This window comes from Rhipicephalus microplus, chromosome 7, assembly GCF_043290135.1.
Source record: "Rhipicephalus microplus isolate Deutch F79 chromosome 7, USDA_Rmic, whole genome shotgun sequence".
NCBI lineage: Eukaryota > Metazoa > Arthropoda > Arachnida > Ixodida > Ixodidae > Rhipicephalus > Rhipicephalus microplus.
The window spans coordinates 166005019-166025623 of record NC_134706.1 but is presented as its reverse complement, the minus strand read 5'-3'; the positions used below and the strand labels follow the sequence as shown (position 1 = coordinate 166025623).

General features: G+C 48.1%; 2 protein-coding genes and 1 long non-coding RNA gene across 5 annotated transcripts in view; all 3 read left to right on the top strand.

Moving 5' to 3' along the window:
- Positions 1 to 20605, top strand: part of LOC119180204 (protein 5NUC) — a 431021-nt gene that overhangs the window by 358166 nt on the left and 52250 nt on the right. The gene's annotated exons all lie outside the window — the stretch shown is intronic.
- On the top strand, positions 555 to 5470 carry LOC142767702 (uncharacterized). The gene is made up of 3 exons (XR_012885121.1): positions 555 to 750; positions 4660 to 4750; positions 4970 to 5470. It is a non-coding gene; the product is annotated as an uncharacterized LOC142767702 (long non-coding RNA).
- LOC119180205 (uncharacterized) lies at positions 10110 to 15804 on the top strand. The gene is made up of 2 exons (XM_037431349.2): positions 10110 to 10223; positions 15028 to 15804. Exons 1-2 carry the CDS (start codon positions 10110 to 10112, stop codon positions 15802 to 15804), a joined length of 891 nt encoding a protein of 296 aa, XP_037287246.2.

Genomic DNA, 20605 nt, shown 5'->3' with positions numbered 1-20605 from the left:
TTCCTAGCAGTACGCACTTGGCAATATGTTCTCATCAAATAGTGTGACGCCCGATGTATGCAATGTTGAAATGTCTTTACCGAAATGAAAGTGCTGATTAAATATCGCCTTCGTGACCCTGAATGTGCAGTCCCTAAAGACCCATAGAGCTAAGCAAAAAGCATCAGCTTAGCTTTTTTACCAAAATTCACTACCTTAGGTCGGTGAAGGTGCGCTAAACATTGCTCCTCAATATTACAAATGCGCGTTCTGACTAGTAGCTCGTGCTGGCCGCACTGCACCGTCGGAAAGTTCACTGCGATTCAGATGCACTGTTAAAGAACGTGTATAACGCAACAGATCGCTGCCGCAAAAAAAAAAAAAAAGCAGCGCCCGCGCTATCAGCAGAGGGCCGGAGCTAGCGTTAAACCGCATCTAGCCGGTCTGAGAGCGCCACAAGGCGCCATCAAGTCTCGTCGCCTAGACAACCTTGGCTGCCCGGTATTGCTGCGTGCCGGGCGCACAGCGCGAGAAAGGGGTTGACATCGCCTTACATGTCACTGCGTGCGCTGGCGAAAAACCCTCCCGTTTGTGTGCGTGTGGTTCGCGTGGTGTCTCGATCGGAAGAGTTTATTAGTCGGTGTTTAGTTTGAAATGTGCCAGCACTCTGTGCTCCACCAGTGTGTTCTGTCAGTGCTGATTATTGGGAAGGTGCACCATCCTGAAGACTGGACCTGTGGATTCATAATTTGGAGCACTCGAAGTGAAATAGTGAGTACCGCTCTCACGTTGCTCCGTTCAGCGCTTTGTTAACTGCGTGAGCACGAGAATAACGCCTTCAAACAATTTTGTTTTGAACTAGTTGATGAGAAATCAGCATTTGTTTACTTAGCGAGAATATTTGTACGAACTGTTTCACGGGGATGACGGCGAAGTGTGATTGCGGGCAAGTTTTTTGTTTGTTTGTTTGGGTTGTTTGAAGTACGAAGCAGAGTGAGCGTGCGCCGCTCAGGTTCCGCGAAGAAATTCAACATATTTTTGCAGTGCCATTTGTTGGCAGCCGTTTTTAACAGGGCCCGCTCGTGCTGCACATCAATTTTAGTTTACTAATTTAATACATGTGTGGCGACGGTTCCTGTTAGCTCTAAGCATCAACCGTATGTAAGACGCATATACTTGGGCATGTCGGTAGTTCACTTACTTTCTTTTTTTCTTATTGCACAAAAAGACCGAGAACGGAAAACAAGGGCGTCGTGTCCATGTCGTTCGTTTCGGTTCTTTTTCGTTTTGTGCGGTAACACTACCGTGATAACTCGGGTTGCTGCATTGGGTGACAACAAAGCATATCGTTTCGCATTAGATGCGCCTCGCGCAAGTGAGTTTGCCTACTTGCTAATACATTCAATTTCGTTATTCGTCTTCACCGGTATTTTTGTTCACCCGCAACGCAGCGTGACACTGCCGACAGCAGTGCCTATGTAGCGGATCGAGCACTGAAGCTGGACTTTTGTTTGAACAGACCTTTAGTCTGTCTGTGTGGTCGAATTGCCAACTTGAACAGGGCAAACGCTTGTTTGAACATAACTGCTAACGTTTGAGTACACTTTATTCAGATTGTTTCCAGCATGTGTAGCTTTCAAAATATTCTTGTTATTCAGTTTTATTGCCATCGCCTCGCTTTGGCGTTTAACTTCGCTAAGTACTTTAGATTTTGAAGGTATTTTCGCTATGCGAAGCGTATTATTAGTTTTTTGTTGCACAAAAACACTTTGATGTTATACATACTGCATGGTATCTAAGCATGTGTTGCAGCCAAAATGTAAGACTGGGCAGCATATATATCTGGGAACACAACACGCATAGCCACTGAACAGCCTACGATGCATCGGGATAGAGTTATGCTTTCTCACCCTGACAGCATCATTGAAGCAAATGGCCCTAATTTAGCAGTATGCAATTGTCATTGAGTGAAGGTAACAGGGTCACTTTATCGACATTTCTGAGCCAATTTTGTGGCTATGGCAAATGTGTGAAAAAAAATTGCCCGCAGCTTCCCTCGGGGGAACACTGAGGAGGATGCGGACCATATAATTGGTTAACGGGGTGTTAAAGTGCGACTTACTTGGGTCGATGGCTAAATTGGTTAACGTGGTTGTGAAATGGGGTGTTAAATTGCGACTTACTTGGGTCGATGGCTAAATTGGTTAACGTGGTTGTAGAAGGGGGTGTTAAATGAGTGAACACGTACACACGTATGCGAAAGGGCGGCGCTGGTCGAAGGGACGTCGATCATTGTGTTTGTGGATTCGTTGGAATTCATTTCACCGCGACCTTGGACGTCGACGCGCCGTACGAACCAACCGACGAGCGGCAACTGAGCGAGCGAGCGCCGACCTTGAGTATATATACAGCGCGGCGGCGCATGCACTGTCAGCTGTTGAATGTTCTCGAAGCGCGACGCCACATGCGCGTCCACTGGAGAATCAGGAGAATTGTAGATGTCGAACGCGGTGTGTAGAGGAGGAAGGGTGCACAGATGGTGGAGGAGTGAAGCGCGCGCGGTGTGTAGAGGAGGAAGGGATGCACAGATGGTGGAAGAGTGGGCGACGGCGCGACGGCGCATGCGCGCGCGTCAGCTGTCGAATGTTCGAGAAGCGGTGCGGACGGCGCACTACAAGGCGCGAGTATAAGATGCTCCGCATCTAAAAAGAAATCGTGCTGATTTAATGCACTGAAAACAGTGAAGTGCTTGAATGTTTCGGAGAGAAAAAGGTTTTTGGTCACGTGGTTGCTTTCAAACTTTCCAGACTGTTGTTTGAGTGTTGTTTGTGAAAAAAGTATTTTACAAGTACCGCACCTTTTTTATACCAATTTTGGTGCAGGTTAAGAAAAGGGGCTTATGTAAGGTGTTTGAAACTCAGCAATAATATTACTAATTTTCGGCCACATACGTCTGCAAGAATTTAGCCAAAGTGTGTTATGTTTGCATTTTCTCGTTGCTATACTGCACTTTGTATGAATATCTGAGCTGTGACTACTTACTTCACAGAAAATATATTTTGATGAAAAATTATTTTTAGACATTTAAGCTGTTAACCTCTACGAGAAAAGATCCCTTATTTCACAGAATTGTCATTTTTGTCCGTATTAAGACGCGATTGGCACCATGTGGTGGTCCAATAAAAAATCACCTTTTACCTAAATTGATAGCAAATAAACAGTTCTTTGTATGTGACAAGTTTCATCATTACAATTTCTATTTCAAGGAATAAAATATTTTTTGAATTTTCCCATCAACGGCAATGGGGAACTTCCAGGCGTCGGCTGCTGTATAACCAAATGGCGAATGGGGAACTTGGAACTTCAAAAATCATTTAGGGTCAAAGCTTTTGAGGCCGTGGGTCATTCCCTCCGTTGTAGTCGTACTAATATTATGTAGCCACTTGATGAGTTGCACAATAGATAGCGTTAGTGGTTTTCACAGCATATACAAGGACAAAATAATGATTCGTGAGGCGAATCGTTCGTCCGTACAATTGTGCTTTCGTCCGTTCGTCTGTGCATCCGTCCGTCCGGGCTGCCGTGTGTCAGTCTGTCCGTGAGTCCATCCGTCTTTCTTTTCGTCCATACTGGCGTCAGACTGTCTGTCCATCAGTTTGTGTGTCCGGACGGACGAACGCTACGCCCCACTCATCATTATTCACTCCGTGGATATGCTTCGATCTTTTTCTCAAAACATAAATTGCTATGACAAAATTTGGCATATGAAAAGAACTGTTTATTTGCTTCGATTTAGGTACAAAGTGTATTTCTTTCAACCACCACATGGTGCAAGTTACGTCTCATTATCAACAAAACAATTATTTAGCGGAAATCGCAATTTTTTCTCCTTGAGTTTGACAGCTTGAGAGGTCTAAAATATTTTTTCCTCCAAATATATCTTATGTGGAATAAGCAATCAGTCCTAACATATTGATTCAAAGTACAGTATTGCTATAGAAAAATGCAGATATAACACACTTCGGCTAAATATTTCAGGCGTATGTGGTCGAAAAATGCTAATATTATTACTGAGCTTCAAACACTTTACGCAAGCCCTTCACTTAACTTGTAGACCAAATTTGGCACGGAAGAAGAGATACTTATGAAATAATTTTTTTCACAAACACACAGACGAGATTTCGGGAAGTTCAGGAGGCAGCCACGTGACCATTAAGTTATTTGTCTGCGAAATATTCTAGCAGTTACCTTTTTTAATTGCAGTAAAATCAATGCGATTTTTTTCGAATACATTTGCGGTGGTCACCGAAATAGCTGGGACGTCTGATGTGGACTGACCCAATAGCCAAATCTTCCATTATATAATCGTGTCAATGTGAGCCAGTTCAAGAACACAAGTATCATTCGCATTTTAATACGTAACTGTACAGTACCTAATTTTACAAGTTACCTGCAGTGAATACCATCTCAATACGCATACCGTCATGTATGCTCAAGGGCATTGTGGTTTTATGCAATACAGATAAAATATGTATATGTTGTTGCGCGTCGTACTGTATTTCTTTTGATAAACTAATCGAATGAGTACCATGGTAGATCTGCAGAAATACACATGCAGCTGTGTTGATGAATATTTAAGCATAGAACTTGACATTCACTTAGATTGGTCGTTGCATGCAGGTGATGGAACATTATCAACTTGGAGCAGCACCTTTTTACTTGCCTGCGCGAGCAAGCTGAAAGGGTAAAGTTCATATCTACGGCACGAAAGGTATAATGATTCTGCGACAGCGCGCTTTTTATGGCGTTTATTGCTCAGCATACCTTTTGTAGCATTTCTCACTGCTGTGGAGTCCGATGCCACTGAATATGCTTGCTATGTACTCGATTTATATTTACACATATGAAAACAGTTAGTTATGCATGATGCACACTGTATGTTGCACTCTTTGTGAAATTTCAGTCATTGTTCCTTGTGTATTTATTTTAGCTTTCCGGGATTGAATTTCCTGTACAGAATGAACAGCTTCGCCCCACTTCTCTCGAAGGCACCAGTCATCTCAGCAGCTGAAGATGATTGTGCAAGCAGCAGTGACGAGTGGTTTTGCAGTTAGAAGTATATCAACACTGACATTACATTAATACAGCCCCAATTGCACTACCTTGTTGAATGTTCTCTTTTAATGTCAAAATGTATACTGCGAGGTGTAATAGGTTGTAAATGTGACTCCAGAAACTCGCTTACTCTTTCTATGTGTTTTTTTTCTTCTATTGTATAGGTGTCAATCAAACGCCATACGTCTCAGTCGTTTGCCCGACTAGCGCAAATGTTTTGAAAGTTGTGGAGAGTTATTGTATTGAAAACAATGCATTTTAGTATAGAGAGAAAGAAACTTGGTCTCGTGACATATTTCAAAATTTTGCAGAATGCCATCAGAGTCCTTTTTGTTATATTTGCAGTTTTTCTATAATAAAGGCAGATGTTAACATATGGGCTTAATTGTTTTTTGCTTTGGCGTTATGTTCGGTTGGACCTTACGCTACAGGTTACTGCTTGCACTACTGTGGTGTGGTGTGGTGTGGTGTGTGTGTGTGTGTGTGTGTGTGTGTGTGTGTGTGTGTGTGTGTGTGTGTGTGTGTGTGTGTGTGTGTGTGTGTGTGTGTGTGTGTGTGTAAAGTGCCTTCCGCGTCTTTGTCGTTTACGGCCCAGTCTACGTACACATATATACGCTGGTCTCATGCAGCTCATTCAAGACCATGGCACCTTATTTTATCAGCTGCATGCATGGAGGTATAAGTGCAGTGGATGACACCAGTATCTTCCTTCTTTCCTGTCAGCCGCAGAGAAGGTTCATATATGCTTCTCCCTGAGAATAATTGAGGCTTGGGCCAGTTGGTGATGCATAATAGATGAATTGAAGTGATGTGAACGGCTCTCCTCAACTCACAAGTCTAAGCGTCACCTCCTGTGTCTCTGCTTTTGTTGCCCGTTAGTTGCGCTTCATTTGATCAAGTATGCTCATCCGTATAACTGCCATCGTTTCAAGGGGTTTTCAGTGTACACCCCACTCACATGGGTGTAGTTTCATACAACACCTATAGTTTAGGGGTGTTCATAAACACCTATTAAAGTCGGGTGTAACGTTTCTTTACACCCTACGGTTCAAAGGTGTTTCTAAACACCTTATTGTTTAGGGTGTTCCTAGACACCTAAATGGTGTCTAGGAACTTCATAAAGGGTGCCCATGGGACAGAACAAATACACCCTTATGGGTGTAAAATTTTTTAGAGTGTACGGCCGGCGGTGAGGCGACATGTAGGGATCATGTGTAGGCGAACGCGAAGATTCTCGGGGCGTCAACTGCGTTGCTGCTCTGTAGTCGGCGATGTAGCGTGGTCTTGCACCTCGCTGTGAACGCGGCTCCTTGATGGCGAAACCACGCTGTCCTATTTGATGGTACTGGCAGTTGTGGTAGGTGTGGCCCGCTTGTCCGCAGTGGTAGCAGAGATGTCGGTGATCGTGGGCACACCACACTTCGGTTTTCCTCGAAACATTGAGGCCGATGGGTAGACGGTATGGTAGTGGGGGTGGCTGTCCGCGGAATTGCGGTGGGGCAGTGTCTTTTCGCGGGTGTGTAGGAGCATTGCGGTGCACTGCAGGGGCGTAACTCACAGCTTCCGGCATAGGCAGTGGTCCTTCGAGAACTCGAAGTGATTGCCGCACTTTCTCGCAGAAAATGTCGGCGATCGAATCCACTTGAGGATGCGCCTATGGTAACAGCTTGAGCAGCTCCTTCCGCATGATCGCACGTACGGTCTTGCGCAGTTAGCCGGAGCATATTGGTTGAACGTCACCGTACTCTGGCATTGAGCGGTGATTGAGCTGATGAATGCGTATCTCCAGTGTCTTCTCAATTGTAGCCGCTTCTGAACGGTCTTTGGTGGGTTTCTCATCAATCTCACAAACAGCTTATGTTTGATTCTCGCATGAGGAAACAAACTTGCTCCTCCTCAGGCATGTCCGGGTAAGTGTGACAGAATAGGTGAGTCATTTCTTCTGCAAAAATGATGACATTTTTATTTGGTAGCTGCACTCGAGTTTTCAGCAAAGCAGCGGCTCTCTTTTTTGCGAGTGATGTTCGTGAACGTTTGCCGTAATACGCCGCAAAGGAAACGCTAGCTTTGAAGCGAGACTCTTGATTTTAGAGCCAGGTTCTTGCGGCATCTTCCAAGTAGAATTACACGCGATGAAGCTTCCCTTACGTGTCCCAGTGGTTAAGAGCGGCCTAGTGGTCGTTTGTCTCCAGCCAGGACTTCGGGTCATCAAACGATGACCCACGGAAAGTTGGTGGATGCTACATGACCATCGTGAGCTGTGGCGCACCGGTTGTCATCGTTGTCACAGACGAGGCCATGGCCTTGGTCCTCCAAGCCTTGTCTTGTAGAGGCCCATACCTTAAAGAAACATACCTACATAAAGAGTGGACTTTCCCACAGAGCGCTGCGGCTGATACTCTGCGTAAAGTTACTGCATATGCTACTTTTAGGTAGCAGGGTAGCGGCAAGGTACGCCATCTTGGGTTCTAAAGTCTTGCGGGAAAGCCACTCACCACCCGCGCTAGAAATGCGTTCGCACTTAAGAGAACTAGTGCTACTTTATTTTTTTCTCTTTCTTTATATTTTTATGAAAGTACGAGCAATCCTCGGTTGCTTCGATCGTTCCAGAAGCCTCGATTTTATGCTTACGTTGAATAATGAAACAAAGTGCATCGGCTTGCTGAACCTGCACTCTAACGCAAAAGGGTGTTTAAAGGGTGTGTGGTTTGTTCTTTTGGGGACTAATGGGGCTGCCACAACCATTAAATTTTTTAAGGACTAACGACACTCGGTCTAGCAGTTAGTCCCCACAGACCAGCTCGAACCACTAACACTAAGTCCGCATATTTAAACCTTAGCAGGTAACCGTTATACCCAAAAATCACCTCAAAGGACGAACATTTAGTGCTCACATTTACACCTTACCGGGCAATTGTTAGTCCCCACATTTACACCTTACCGGGCAAGCGTTAGTTCTCACAATGGCCCCTTGCCGGACGAACGGTTGGTCCACTCGAATACTCTAATCGGATCAACTTTTCATCCTCAGTTCAGATATGGTTTATCTATTTATTTTCCGCTAGGCCTAACACATTTTTTCGCCTGTTTTTCTGAACAGTGAAAAAAAATGGCGCGGAAAAGAACACGCGAAAAGTGATTTAGCCACCTGTGTGTCACTGTTTTCGAAGTCACTACAACAACGAGACAGAAGTGAGACATTCAAATCATTTATTTTTCTTTATACACATGAAAGTTTTCCATTCTATGAGAGAACTCGTGGTGAAACGTAAGATTCCGGCCTCGTTGTCACATCTGGTACTGTCCTTGTGAAGCACCTCCGACGGAAGCGACAGATGACAGGTATTGCAGACGCCAACCCACATAGCGTTGTGTGTGTTGTTTGCCCATGTCTGTGCAATAAGATAGTAAAACACAGTTAGTCACACGTGACAGAGGATGAGGATGCACGCATATGACAAGTACGTGCTAGTTGATATAAAAACGTACGTGTAAAATATGACACGCAAACAACTTTACCTTTACATCTCTTACAGTTCTTTTCAAGCTGGTCCGACGAAAGTGATAGATGACAGGCATTGCAGACGCAAGCGCACACAGCCACAGCCTTCTGCACGGTGTGTGCCTACTGCTGCACAATATAATTGTAAAAGTAGTTATTTTCACGTGACAGAGGATGAAAGACGGTAAGTTGGGCCATTTGGTTAGGATTCATCGTGAAATTACTTACAGGGCAGCACCAGAAAAAATACAGGACAGAGAAGGAGCAAAAGCAGCGCCGTCTTTTCTTTCTCTTTTGCTCCTTCCCTGTCCTGTATTTTTTCTGGTGTTGCGCTGTAAGTAAGTTCACAGAGTATGAAAATGGATGGATATGACAAATATGGGCAACGTGAGATAAATACATACGTGTACAAGTGGACAAGTAAATGTTTTAACGTGATGTCCCTCATCGTCAAAGGCTCATTTCAATCCCCGTAGCACAACAGATTAAGTGCGGTAGCCGAAGTCATAACTACAAGGCACCGCAAACCACCGTGCCACCAGCGAGGCAGAGAGTTCTAAGCGGGCGCCACCGTTCAGCTCAAGCAAGCGAACGCAACACCAAACACGGAGCGTCTGCCGCCAGCGAACATCGAAGACCAGAGCGACCGTACGCTCAGCCACCACCACGACCAGCGCTGAGTTCGTTTGGAGCGAGTGCCTAAAAAACCAACGGTATTGCGGCCTTTTTCCACAAACTCGAGCGAGAGCAGTGAGCAAACGCGAGTCCGCCGCCGTGGCAGCCGCTAACGGTATGCGCCGAAATGCTGGTGACCGGTTTGCGAGGAAGCCAGCTGTAATGGCGACCAATTTTGAGACTCAGTGCAGACGCTAGCGAAACCCCCACCAGCATGTGCCGGTGGACTCTGTTATGCCACAAGCGTGGTTCGGGGGTGCTTGTTCCCACAAGAAGCAGCGCAATTCCGGCGAACTCCCCCCCTCTCCCAGCGCCATCTTCCACGCAGATGGCGGCGAGCCACTGTGCAATTCCGGACAAAGCATTGCCGCCACCGTGCCGTTCCTGGGAAAGCTTCACCTTCTCCGCCAGGCACCGGGGAACTGGAGCCTTCGTAGAAGAGAAGAGACCAAAACCTTCGTAGAAGAGACCAAAACATTATTTAAGGCCGTGCCGGCCTCATGATTTGGGTATTTCGCCCCAGCCGACTTCGTCATGCATGCTGGCCGGCTCTGTAAAAACGATGAGCTGCTATAGTAGACGTTGCTACTTGTTGCTGTTTTCAAAACCGATTGCCTCCGTATTCCGCCTCTGGGAGAAGACTTCAGCGACGTCCGTTCGGCTGCTCGCCACTCTTGGCTACCGCTACCATCACATCAAACATGATATCTTAATAGTGGTTGGCAGATGGGGGATACGCTACCCCTGTCCTCAAAGTTTTGCTGCTCTGGGACCCACTACCCCAATCTCAACGGCTGAAAAGTTAGATCGGATCTCTGGAAGCCCGAGGACGACCACCATGATATCGTTTCGCTGCCCTGGAATCCGCTACGCCGAATTCGACGGCTGGAAAGTTGGAGCGGATCCTTACAGGCCCGAAGACACCCACGACCCTGTTCGACGGCAGCCACGAGTTGGATCATCGCCGGCTACTTTGATTGTGTGAGTGCCCTACGCTTACTGTTCATTTCGCCAGACCTCTCCAGCACAGGCAGATGTTAGGAGAGTGTTTGGTGCTTTTGTTGGCTATAACTCAATATTCACATACTTTAAACCATGAGATCAGTTTTACAGTTCAGTGAATATCAGTAGTAGAGCATCACGAGGGACGAGATCGCGAGGGAGCAGTAGCTTGTGCAGGACCTCCTCGAAATTCGTGGAGCCATAGGGATTTACGCAGGGTCCGCTAAAACAAGGGAAGCGAATCTCGAGGTGATTCGGGCAGAGAATGGGACGGCCGAGGAAGCTGATGAGGTTTGGGAGCTCATTTGTGAGCAAATGCAGAAGGCCGAGAAGAGTAGCGAAGAGCTCGAAGCTCAAACACGCGAACAGTGGAAGGCTATCATTTAAAGCGCACGAAAAACAGACATAAAGAGAGGACAAGTGCATGATAGTTATACCATGCATATCCAACTAGCCCAACTTTCGATTCTGTTGCAACAGTGGAAGGCCGAGGCGAGTCGCAAGAGAAAAGATCATGCACTCAAAATGAGAGAGCTTGGTTGTAAAATTCAAGCGCTTAAGTGGCAGCGTGCGAAACACCAGCTCCACAATTTTGACATAGGCAAGAATATCAGAGGTTTACTTGATGATTTTGGAGATGTCTGCAGTATAGTTGGTGTTAGCGGCGATCTTTGGGTGGAGAAGCTCGCCACGTTGTTGCCGCGCCAGATTGCGCATGTTTTGAACTCCTTACCCTTCGAGGAAGCAGGAGACTTTAGTCATGCTAGATATGCTTTGATAAGATTTTTTTTCTTCCAACTCTTTCTGCCCGGAAAAGTCGGAGTGATAGAGACAGCGCTGAAGCACGTCGTAAGGTGGTAGAGGTAGACGCCCGCCGAGAAGAGCGAGAGGATGACGCGCATCGTAAAGCGCTGGTGGACGACGCGTGCCGTGAAGCGATGGAGACCCGTCACGTAGCGCTTCAGGATGAGGCTCGCCGAAAAGCATTAAAAGAAAATGAGTGGCAAAAAGCGCAAGACGTTGAAGCGCGTCGTAGTGAGCATGAGGCCGACTAGGAAGGCCTAGGAACAAGGGCTATTTTGGAAAGAGAGACACCTTTACAAACTGAACGCAAACCTTCGGGCGAGATGGTTAGCTTTAAAGGCATCGAGACTCCCGCTCTGTCACAGGCAGAGACAGCTAGCAACGGGTTCAAGTAAAGCCTAGCTAACCAGTCTAGAGTTTCGACAGTATATGTGAAAGGCAGCGCACTTGAGGATAAGTGTGTCGAGGCTTCGAGTGTTCCGAGAAGTACCGACAGAAATATCCGTTGGCGTAAGCGTAACGCGGTAAAAACGACTGATGGCAAGCGTGCTAAAGCCGCTGTTAAATGACGTGGCGTCATCAGTTGAGGCTCCAGGTTCAGAGCTAGGCCTAAGATTGCGAAAATGACTTTTAAAAAATGTTTGAAGCTCAGACTGTCACTGAGTTCTAGATTAGGCGGGAAGTTCGTCGAGAAAGACTGAATTTTAGAAAAACTAGGACGCCAAGATCACCGCCTAGTCTCATTGTTTTCACTGCCACGCAGATGCAAGCAAGTGGGGAAACGTTACGAGCGCTTGAGCTGTGACACAAGCGGTCATTCCCCACTGTGGCGAAAGGGTCACTAGTCGAACGGGCGGGCTGAACAATGCGGTGCAGATGCCCCCTTGTTCGAGTTAAGTGGCTGTACGTCAGAATCTGCCGCTACTGAGTTCGGCAAACACTTTTGTTCATTGTGCCTTTGTGAAGACCGGATCCCTCAAAAACTATGGAGTGCGCGACTCCGCAGAGTTCGTCTGAGAGGGACCCGTCTTGCCATTACTAAGAATTGATCGTGTATTCTGCTTTGAAATTATTTTTTAGTTTTGTCGTCTGCAGATGAGCAAGAGATGCGTCTAAATTTTTGTAAGTTTTACTTTCAATGTCATCGGAGAAGCAGACATTGATATGTTTGCTTGATTGATTTTGTTTTTATAATACTCGAGAGTTATATTTTAACAGTGAAGGCCCTGTTTAAACTTCCTTCTGTGTTTGACATTATGTGTTAATATGCGCGTCAGTGTAGGTCAACTTTTAACTTTGTTTTGTGTAACACGTGCAAGTTTGATTTTCAGTGTCATTTCTTACCTTTTAAGCGTGTTTTCTCTTGTCTTGGCGTGTTGGCTGCGCGCATTGAATGAGAGCTTGTCGGAGGACTAACTTTGTTATGTTTGACAGTCTGACGCTTGCAAGCCACGCCAATGTGCATGATCCAGAAGTTCTTGGTATTCTATATTGTAGTTTCGGGGCCAATTTCAGTTAACCTTAGCAGCTTCTATCGTCCACATTCTGCCTAAGTCACAATTGAAATTCGCTCAAAAAATTCTCTTTCATTTAGCAGTGTCATGTACTGACACTTAGCTAAAGATGTGTCCGCATTTTGTATTCCTCCTAAGATACGTTGCCCATGATGTTATTTTTCAGCTCAGCTTAATCTCGAGGAAATATTTTTGTTTCGAGTGGTCTGGCAATTTGATCAGCATTTCGAGGGCGCTTGCTTTTGCCAGAGTGGTTTGGCTTTGTGTTCAACTCCGTCGTTCCAGTGATTCCCTGCAGGGCTCTGAAAGTCACTCAAGAGAAGAGAGCAGAACAGTCACAATTCTCAACGGTCGACCAGCATCTCTCCTTCCGAGCTGCGCTAGATGGCTCAAAACTCCTGATGCATTATCTGGCGGCGAGGGTGCTGTTATGCCACAAGCGTGGTCCTTGTTCGGGAGCTCTTGTTGCCACGAGAAGCAGCGCAGTTCCGGTGAACTCTTCTCCCTCCCAGCGCCACCTTCAACGCAGACGGCGGCGAGTCACCATGCAGTTTCAGGGAAAGTTTCATCTTTCCACCAGGCACCGGGGAACTGGTCTCGTAGAAGAAAACAAAACGTTATTTAAGGCCGTGCCGGCCTCATGTTTTGGGGAGTCTGCCCTAGCCGACTTCGTCGTGCTGGCTGGCTTTTCAACAATGATAAGCTGTTATAGTAAACGTTGCTACTTGTTGGTGTTTTCAAAACCAATTGCCTCCGTATTCTGTCTCTGGGCGAAGACTTCAGCGACGTCCGTTCGGCTGCTCGCAGCTCTTGGCTACCGCCACCATCGCAATGAAATAGCGAATTCCAAACAGTGGTGGTAGTGGTGGGATGCCGCCAAAAACCCGACTTCTTAACAACTTCCAGAGCACGACATACTAAACAAACCTCATTACGAGCAACCCCAACGTGGTTTGGAGCACTCGCAAAACAGCGACGAGGTCTCCGACTAAATATTGTCAGCCCGGAGCTCGACGAGGTCTCCACCCAAATATTGTCAGCCCGGCGAAGATGAGCGAGCACTCAATGAGCGAGCATCCGGGTGGCCGAGGGCAATGGCGGCCAATTTCTGAGTGGTCAAAAAGCACAGACGAAATGCTAGGGAGCTTTAGAATAGCGCGCCGCAAGCCTTTGCGGTGCGGTCGCTGGCACTTCGCATGCATCGTAGCGTGAGTCGGCGTTCGCGTTCGTGGACCGCACGCAAAAAATTCGAAACTGCGTGCGGTAATCACGGCTCGCATGTGGCCCGCAAGCGCTGGTTTCGAGGCTACGGTGTCGCTGCGATCGTTCGTTGCCGTTTTCAGCAGGGCAAACGCTATTCTAAAACTCACATGGCGCCCGCTACGCCCACAGCGCTTACAAACGGTATTCTAAAACTCCCTACTGATGCCAAAGCCGACATTCGCGGTGCATTACGTGGGTGCGATATACAAAAAGACCGAGCTCGTTGCCGCAAGCGCCATACGTATCACACACCTGACAAGTACGGCAGGATAGAGAGTGATCCCGAACTTGTGAAAGAATTCAGCGCTCATTTCTGCCCTGAGTCAGACTGAAATAATGTATCCGACAGGCCTGCTGTCTTCTAGGTCACCAAGTTGGCCTTGATTCCTAAACGGTGGTGTAGTGAGTTGGTCGTCACCATCTTGACTAAGCCAGGAATATAAAGCGTGGTGACTTGTCGAGAACGGCTCCAAATTTCATGGCTGCGGCATGAAAGCAGCAGCGGACGCTCAACAGCAGCAGCGCACGCTCATTCAACCATACGCACAAAACCGCGTCGTAAATCCTAGATCGTCCAGCTCTCCGAACGCGACGCAACGCATAACATCACCAGCAATATCGGGGGGGGGGGGGGGGACTGAGCCTGGAGAGAGAAGGACGGCTAGTTTTCTCTACGGTGGTTTGCGCACGGCGCGCATCTCCCGTGCTGTTCATCCCTTTGCATAAAAGAGGGAGGCTTGGTTTGCACGCGGCACGCATCCATCTGTGGTTATTCCTCAACGGTTTATCTGGTTATCGCGTGCGCCTATTGGGCTCCGTTACTCCTTTTTAGTGTAATTTTGCCTTAGAGTGTAGGATGCAACTTGCCGCCTGTTTGAACCTGATCTCTGTCCTTCCATTTCGTGAGCGACCAACATTCAGCTGCCATATGCCCCTTCTTGTGGCGCAGAAAACAGCGCGTGTTGTTATATTCAGTTTCGCTTTTTACTTTGTGTTCTTTCACCCCCAGGGGGCGCGTCTGTCCTTTATGTATATATTCGATGTGTTGCGTACAATAAAGGTCTTTTTGTACGGTGGTGCTGCCGGTGCTTCTTACGCCTTTCGCAAACACCACATTGGCGACGAGGATGGGATAAACACGTCAAGCTACCTTCAGCATCGAGTGTCGTCCAGGTCCGCCCCACCATGAGTTTCTCCAGCCTTGCTCCGCCGCCGCCGTTCTTCCCGACGCCCGGCCGGCCGTCACTTCCATGGGAGGAGTGGGCGCAGACTTTAACAGTCTACCTTCTAGCGTCTGGAGCAGCTGAGTTCCCACCAGCGCGACGCAATGCCATTCTTCTGCATTGTTTGGGGGCGGAAGGGCAGCGTGTTTACCGGACTTTACCTGCAGGGTCAAATGCCGCAGCACCAGCAAGCGCCGCAGCACCGGAAGTACAAGAGAAGCCTCCCGCGGCCGCTACTGACGAGTACGAGGCTGCACTCATCGCCTTACGGCACCAGTTTTCCACGTCGTGTAACTTCGTCGTCGAGCGTCATCGTTTCCACCGCCGCAGCCAACAAGCAGGCGAGTCCGTTCATGACTTTGTTGCTGCTTTACGGCAGCTCGTTTCGCATTGTTCGTTCGCTTCACAAGATGATGCTCTGCGGGACCGATTTGTTGCCGGCGTTGTTTCCAACCACGTAAGTGAACGGTTGCTGCTCGAGGGTTCCTCCCTTTCGTTCGAGAGCGCAGTGCGGATCGCTCTTCAGTTTGAGCAAGCACCTGAAGAGCTGAAGGAATTTTCTGCTTCGGTCGAGCCTGTTTCTGTACGGCGTCGTTTTCAGTATTCGCATTCTTCGCGAAAATTCAATTTCCAGCGAAAAGCGCATTTTCAGCAAAACTCTCCAAGCGCTAGCGGTTCGCGTGCGCCGCAGGGGCCCCGCCCCGCCCCCTCGGCGAGACAGAGATAGCCGGTCCGTTTCACCACACTGTTTCCGATGCGGCTCACGGAATCACCGCGCATCAGCGTCACAGTGCCCTGCGCAGGGAAAGAAGTGTTTGTTTTGCGGTATCAAGGGCCACTTTCAGAAAGTATACAACCGCAAGCATCAAATGCAAGGCAGGATTCGTGAAGTTGGCATCGATGACGATGCTTTGTCAGGGGGAAGTTCTGAGCAAGCTTTGACTGTGCAGCATCCCGCTCGCAGCGCACTTTACATACAAGTACGCGTAGCGGATGTCAAGTTGTCATTCCTTGTTGACTCAGGGTCGTCTGTTTCAATTCTGTCAGAGCAATAATTTCACAAACATTTTCAAAGCGGTTTGAAAAGAAGGGCGCTCTGCACCACTTCTTTTCTACATCGTTCGCCAAGGAACTTGTCTGACTGGCCTTGACGGCATTAAGGCCCTAAATCTTCGAATACAGGGCTCCACTCTTGAGTGCCTGCACACGTCCGTTGCCCCGCCGCCGCGTGTTAATGACCCGACACCTTGTCACATTCCGATGCAGTCACTAGAGCAACCCAGGCAAGCAAACCTTCCGCCAGCCTTGGAAAACGACTTCAGTTCACTTTTCAGTCCCGAGTTGGGTCTTGCCAAGCGGTTCACGCATCGTGTCAAGATTCGGCAAGGCGTGCAGCAGGTATCTTCGAAGCTGCGCCGTCTTCCATATTCACTTCGGGAACCAGTGTTAAATGAACTTCACAGGTTGCTGAGCCTTGACATCATCGAACGCATCGATGCTTCTGAATGGGTTTCGCCCATTGCTGTCGTTGACAAGAAAGACGGCACCATCAGAATTTGTGTTGACCTCCGGGAGCCTAACAAGGCTATTGTAACAGACAGCTTCCCGTTGCCTCATACAGAGGAACTCCTTCATGCCTTGGTAGGCGCGACACACTTCTCAAAACTTGACTTGGCTTCTGCCTGCCATCAGGTACTTTTGCACCCTGACAGCAGGGATGTGACAGCCTTCATCACGCATGAAGGACTTTTTCAGTTCAAGAGTTTGCTTTGGGTTAGCTTCTGCCCCAGCGGCATTTCAGAAGATGATGGCCACAATTCTGGATGGCTGCCCTGGTGCGTTGTTCTACATTGATGACGTGATAGTCTTTGGGAAAAGTGCAAAAGAACATCTTTTGAACCTAACAAAGGTATTGCAGAAAGTCAAGTACGCAGGCCTGAAATTAAACGACAAATGCCTCTTCGACGTTTCAGAACTTTCTTTCCTAGGGCATAAGGTCACTGCACAAGGTATCTCGCCGCTTCCAGAGAAAGTAGACTCGGTAGTTAACACTTCAGTGCCAACAGATGTTGCTGCCCTCCGTTCATTCCTGGGTCTTGTGGAATACTATTCCAAGTTTGTTTCCCGTTTGGCCCAGGTGGTCGAGCCTTTGCGCGTTCTGTTTCGCAAGAATGAGCCATTCATCTGGTCAGCCGAAGCAGACAGCAGTTTCCGGAGGGTCAAGGAAATGCTTTCTTCAAGTACAGTTCTCCACATGTTCGATCCATCACTTCCAGTCATCGTGTCGACCGACGCTTCTGACTGTGGGCTGGGAGCCGTTCTGCAGCAGCAAAATGGCCATGAGCTCCACACAGTGGCTTTCGCGTCTCGTACCTTGCCACCAGTGGAAAGAAAGTACTCGGTCGGCGAACGCGAAGCGTTGGCATGCATTTGGGCGTGCGAACAATGGCACACTTACCTTTGGGGTCGCCATTTCAAGATTCGAACGGACCATCAGGCGTTGGTATCGTTGCTGTCTTCGCAAGGACGTGGCAGAAGGTCACTTCGAATTGCACGCTGGAATGCGCGACTCCTATGCTACAATTTCACTGACGAGTACCGCAAGGGGTCCACCAACACGGAGGCAGGTGCTCTTTCTCAGCTGCCAGCTCCTGCCGCGCAGGCACAGCTGGTCAAGGATGAAAGAATTGTGTTGTTGGTCGAGTCGGCTTGCGTGACGAAGGAAGAATTCAAGCAAGCCGTTCTCAACGATGATTGTCTTCAAACGGTCAAGTCGTTCATGCTTGGTTCTTGGTCACCACAAAAGTCCATACCAGAGGAGGCAAAACCTTTCTACTCTGTGCGCGAAGAACTTTCTGTTGTTGATGACCTTCCACTGCGCGCAGAACGCCTCGTTGTTCCGTCCTCACTCACGGCTCAGTTCATCGCCGTTGCCCACGAGGCACATCCGGGCTGCACGCGCACAAAGGCGCGACTTCGTGAGCTATTCTGGTGGCCACGTATGGACAAGCAAGCTGAATCTGCCGTGAAAAACTGTCACATCTGCCTGGGGGCAGATAAGTCTGTCAAAACATCGCCAGCGCCATTGCAGCCTATTGACTGGCCTGAAAGGCCATGGCAGAAACTGGGCCTAGACATTGTTGGCCCATTGGAACATGCACCTCACAATAGCCAATTTGCTATAACACTGGGCGATTACCACTCCAAATAGCCAGAGATATATTTCTGCAGCGAAGTGGCCACAAGCACCGTGAAAGACTTCTTAACCAGTGTTTTTGCCCGTGAAGGATACCCGGAAGAGATTGTTTGCGACAATGGGCCGCAGTTCACTTCACGTGAATTTGTAACCTTTCTTCAAAACCGAGCCATGAAGATGTCTCATTTATCTGTATATTACCCCCAGGCGAATGGGCAAGTCGAGAGGTTCAATCGAACTCTCAAGAACTTCATCCAGGTTTCACTCCTCGAAAGGAGAGCTATCCGACAAGCAGTTACGGACTACCTCACTATTTACCGTTGTACACCACAGGCTACAACTGGAGTTGCCCCAGCAGTTCTGCTGCATGGGCGAATGCCCCGAACCAGATTGGATGTTGTGGGGTTTTCGGCACCAGCGTTTGCTAAAGACCCAGCAAAGGAACTGGCGCGACTGTGCCAAAGGGTCCGGCTTAAACAGCAAAGCAGTAAGGAGTACATGGACCACAGGAGAGCTGCTAAGCAGCCAAAGATAGCTGTAGGTGATTTCGTTCGTATCAAAAAGCCGTCCGTTCGCTTCAAGGGGGATCGCTCCTTTTCCTCGCCAACTGAGGTGTTGGGGAGGAGGGGACCTGCCTCTTTCCGACTTGCAGACGGCCACACATGGAACGCCTCCAAGCTTTCCCGGGTTCCTGAGAGGGGCACGAGTCCACCATACCAACGTTCGGAGCTACCTGCGCCACAGCTTCCGGTTCAAGTGCCGCAGCCTGCCCTGCTGCCGCCGCTTTCTCCCGGGTCGTAGCCGCCGCCTCCTGGCGTACTGCAGTCTGCCGTACCGCAGTCGCCTGCTCCTTATCCGCAGCTGCCTGTACCGGAGCCTGCCATGCTGCAGCCGCCTTCTCCTGGGCCGCAATCGCGGTCTCCTGGCGTACTACAGAGCTCTACAAGCTCATTACCATCTGCGGCCGTGCAGCATCCCCATCGGCCGTCATGAGAGCGCCGGCCCCCGGTCTGGCTCAAGGACTATCAGACCCACTAGTTGCCTGTGTGTATAGCACAGTGTGTATGTAGTGTAAATATGTATGTGTATGCAGCGTGTAAAATGTACAGTGCATGCGTAGGGGTTTCTTACTAACACTTACTAACAACTAATCACTACATATAAGGGAGGGAGTATATTATATTCACTTTCGGTTATTACTTTGTGTTCTTTCACCCTCAGGGGGCGCGTCTGTCCTTTATGTATATCTTGGATGTGTTGCGTACAATAAAGGTCTTTTTGTACGGTGGTGCTGCCGGTGCTTCTTACGTCTTTCGCAAACACCACACGTGTGTTCCCGAGGTTTCTTTTTCGTATGATTCGTTCTCAAACAGGAGCCTTGGGCAGACTCCTTCTCAGGCGCTCTCTACCAATGTTCAGCAATGACTGAGCCTCGACGGAATTGTCGGCTGCCTCGGAGTTCCTGCATGCTTCAGAAGTTTCTATTCTTCAAGAAAACTTTGGAGAGGGTAAAAATTTCCTGATAAATAGCTCAGAAAGCATTAGCTTTCTGAGGTTATTAGCAAGCTATTAATCAAGAAAGCACTACCTTTCTGAGCTTTTTAGCAAGATATTTATCAAGAAAGCACGATCTTTCTGAGGCCCTGAAAGCTCTTTTCGACCTCATTGAGCTTCAACCAATGATCGAAGTACCCCGAGAGCCTCGATGCGCACTACTTGGTAAGTTTCCTTTCTTCGGGCCTCACATTGCGGAATTTATTCGGTACCCGTCTGCCGCACACAGCAACCGTTGCAGTGGTGCCTGCTTTGGGGGGTTGTAATCTAGGCAGCAGTTGGGTCCACGCGTCCGATGACTGTCAATACTTTCCCAGTCATACATAGAGTCAAGGAGAGCGCCCACTTCTCTTTTGGCCATTTCTGACAGGTGGCGACACGTTCGAAACGGTAAAGGTACGCGTCAAGGTCGTCCCTTTCGTCAATAAACGGAGATATTACCTTGAAAGGACTACACGCGTTTGACGCAACAGACGCATTCGTGCTTACAGTATTTATGTCGTGCACTGCAAAAATTTGTACACCCTAAAAGATGCAAACGGGTGTACGCATTAAAAACACCCATATGAACACACTTTTTACAGTTCATTTCTATATTATAAGGTGTTCGCGAATGATACACCCTCAAAACACTCTATTTACACCCTTATAGTTGGGGTGTTATGAACAAGTCTACAGATGATTTATTTTTTTGCGGGGTTTAACGTCCCAAAACCACCATATGACTATGAGAGATGCCGTAGTGGGGGGCTCCGGAAATTTTGTCCACCTGGGGTTT

Bases quoted from the DNA above. Each gene is read 5' to 3' on its own strand.
- LOC119180205 (XM_037431349.2), top strand. From the start codon at position 10,110: ATGATATCGTTTCGCTGCCCTGGAATCCGCTACGCCGAATTCGACGGC. The intron at 10,224-15,027 runs GTTGGATCATCG...AGTGTCGTCCAG, and splicing joins CTGTTCGACGGCAGCCACGA to GTCCGCCCCACCATGAGTTT.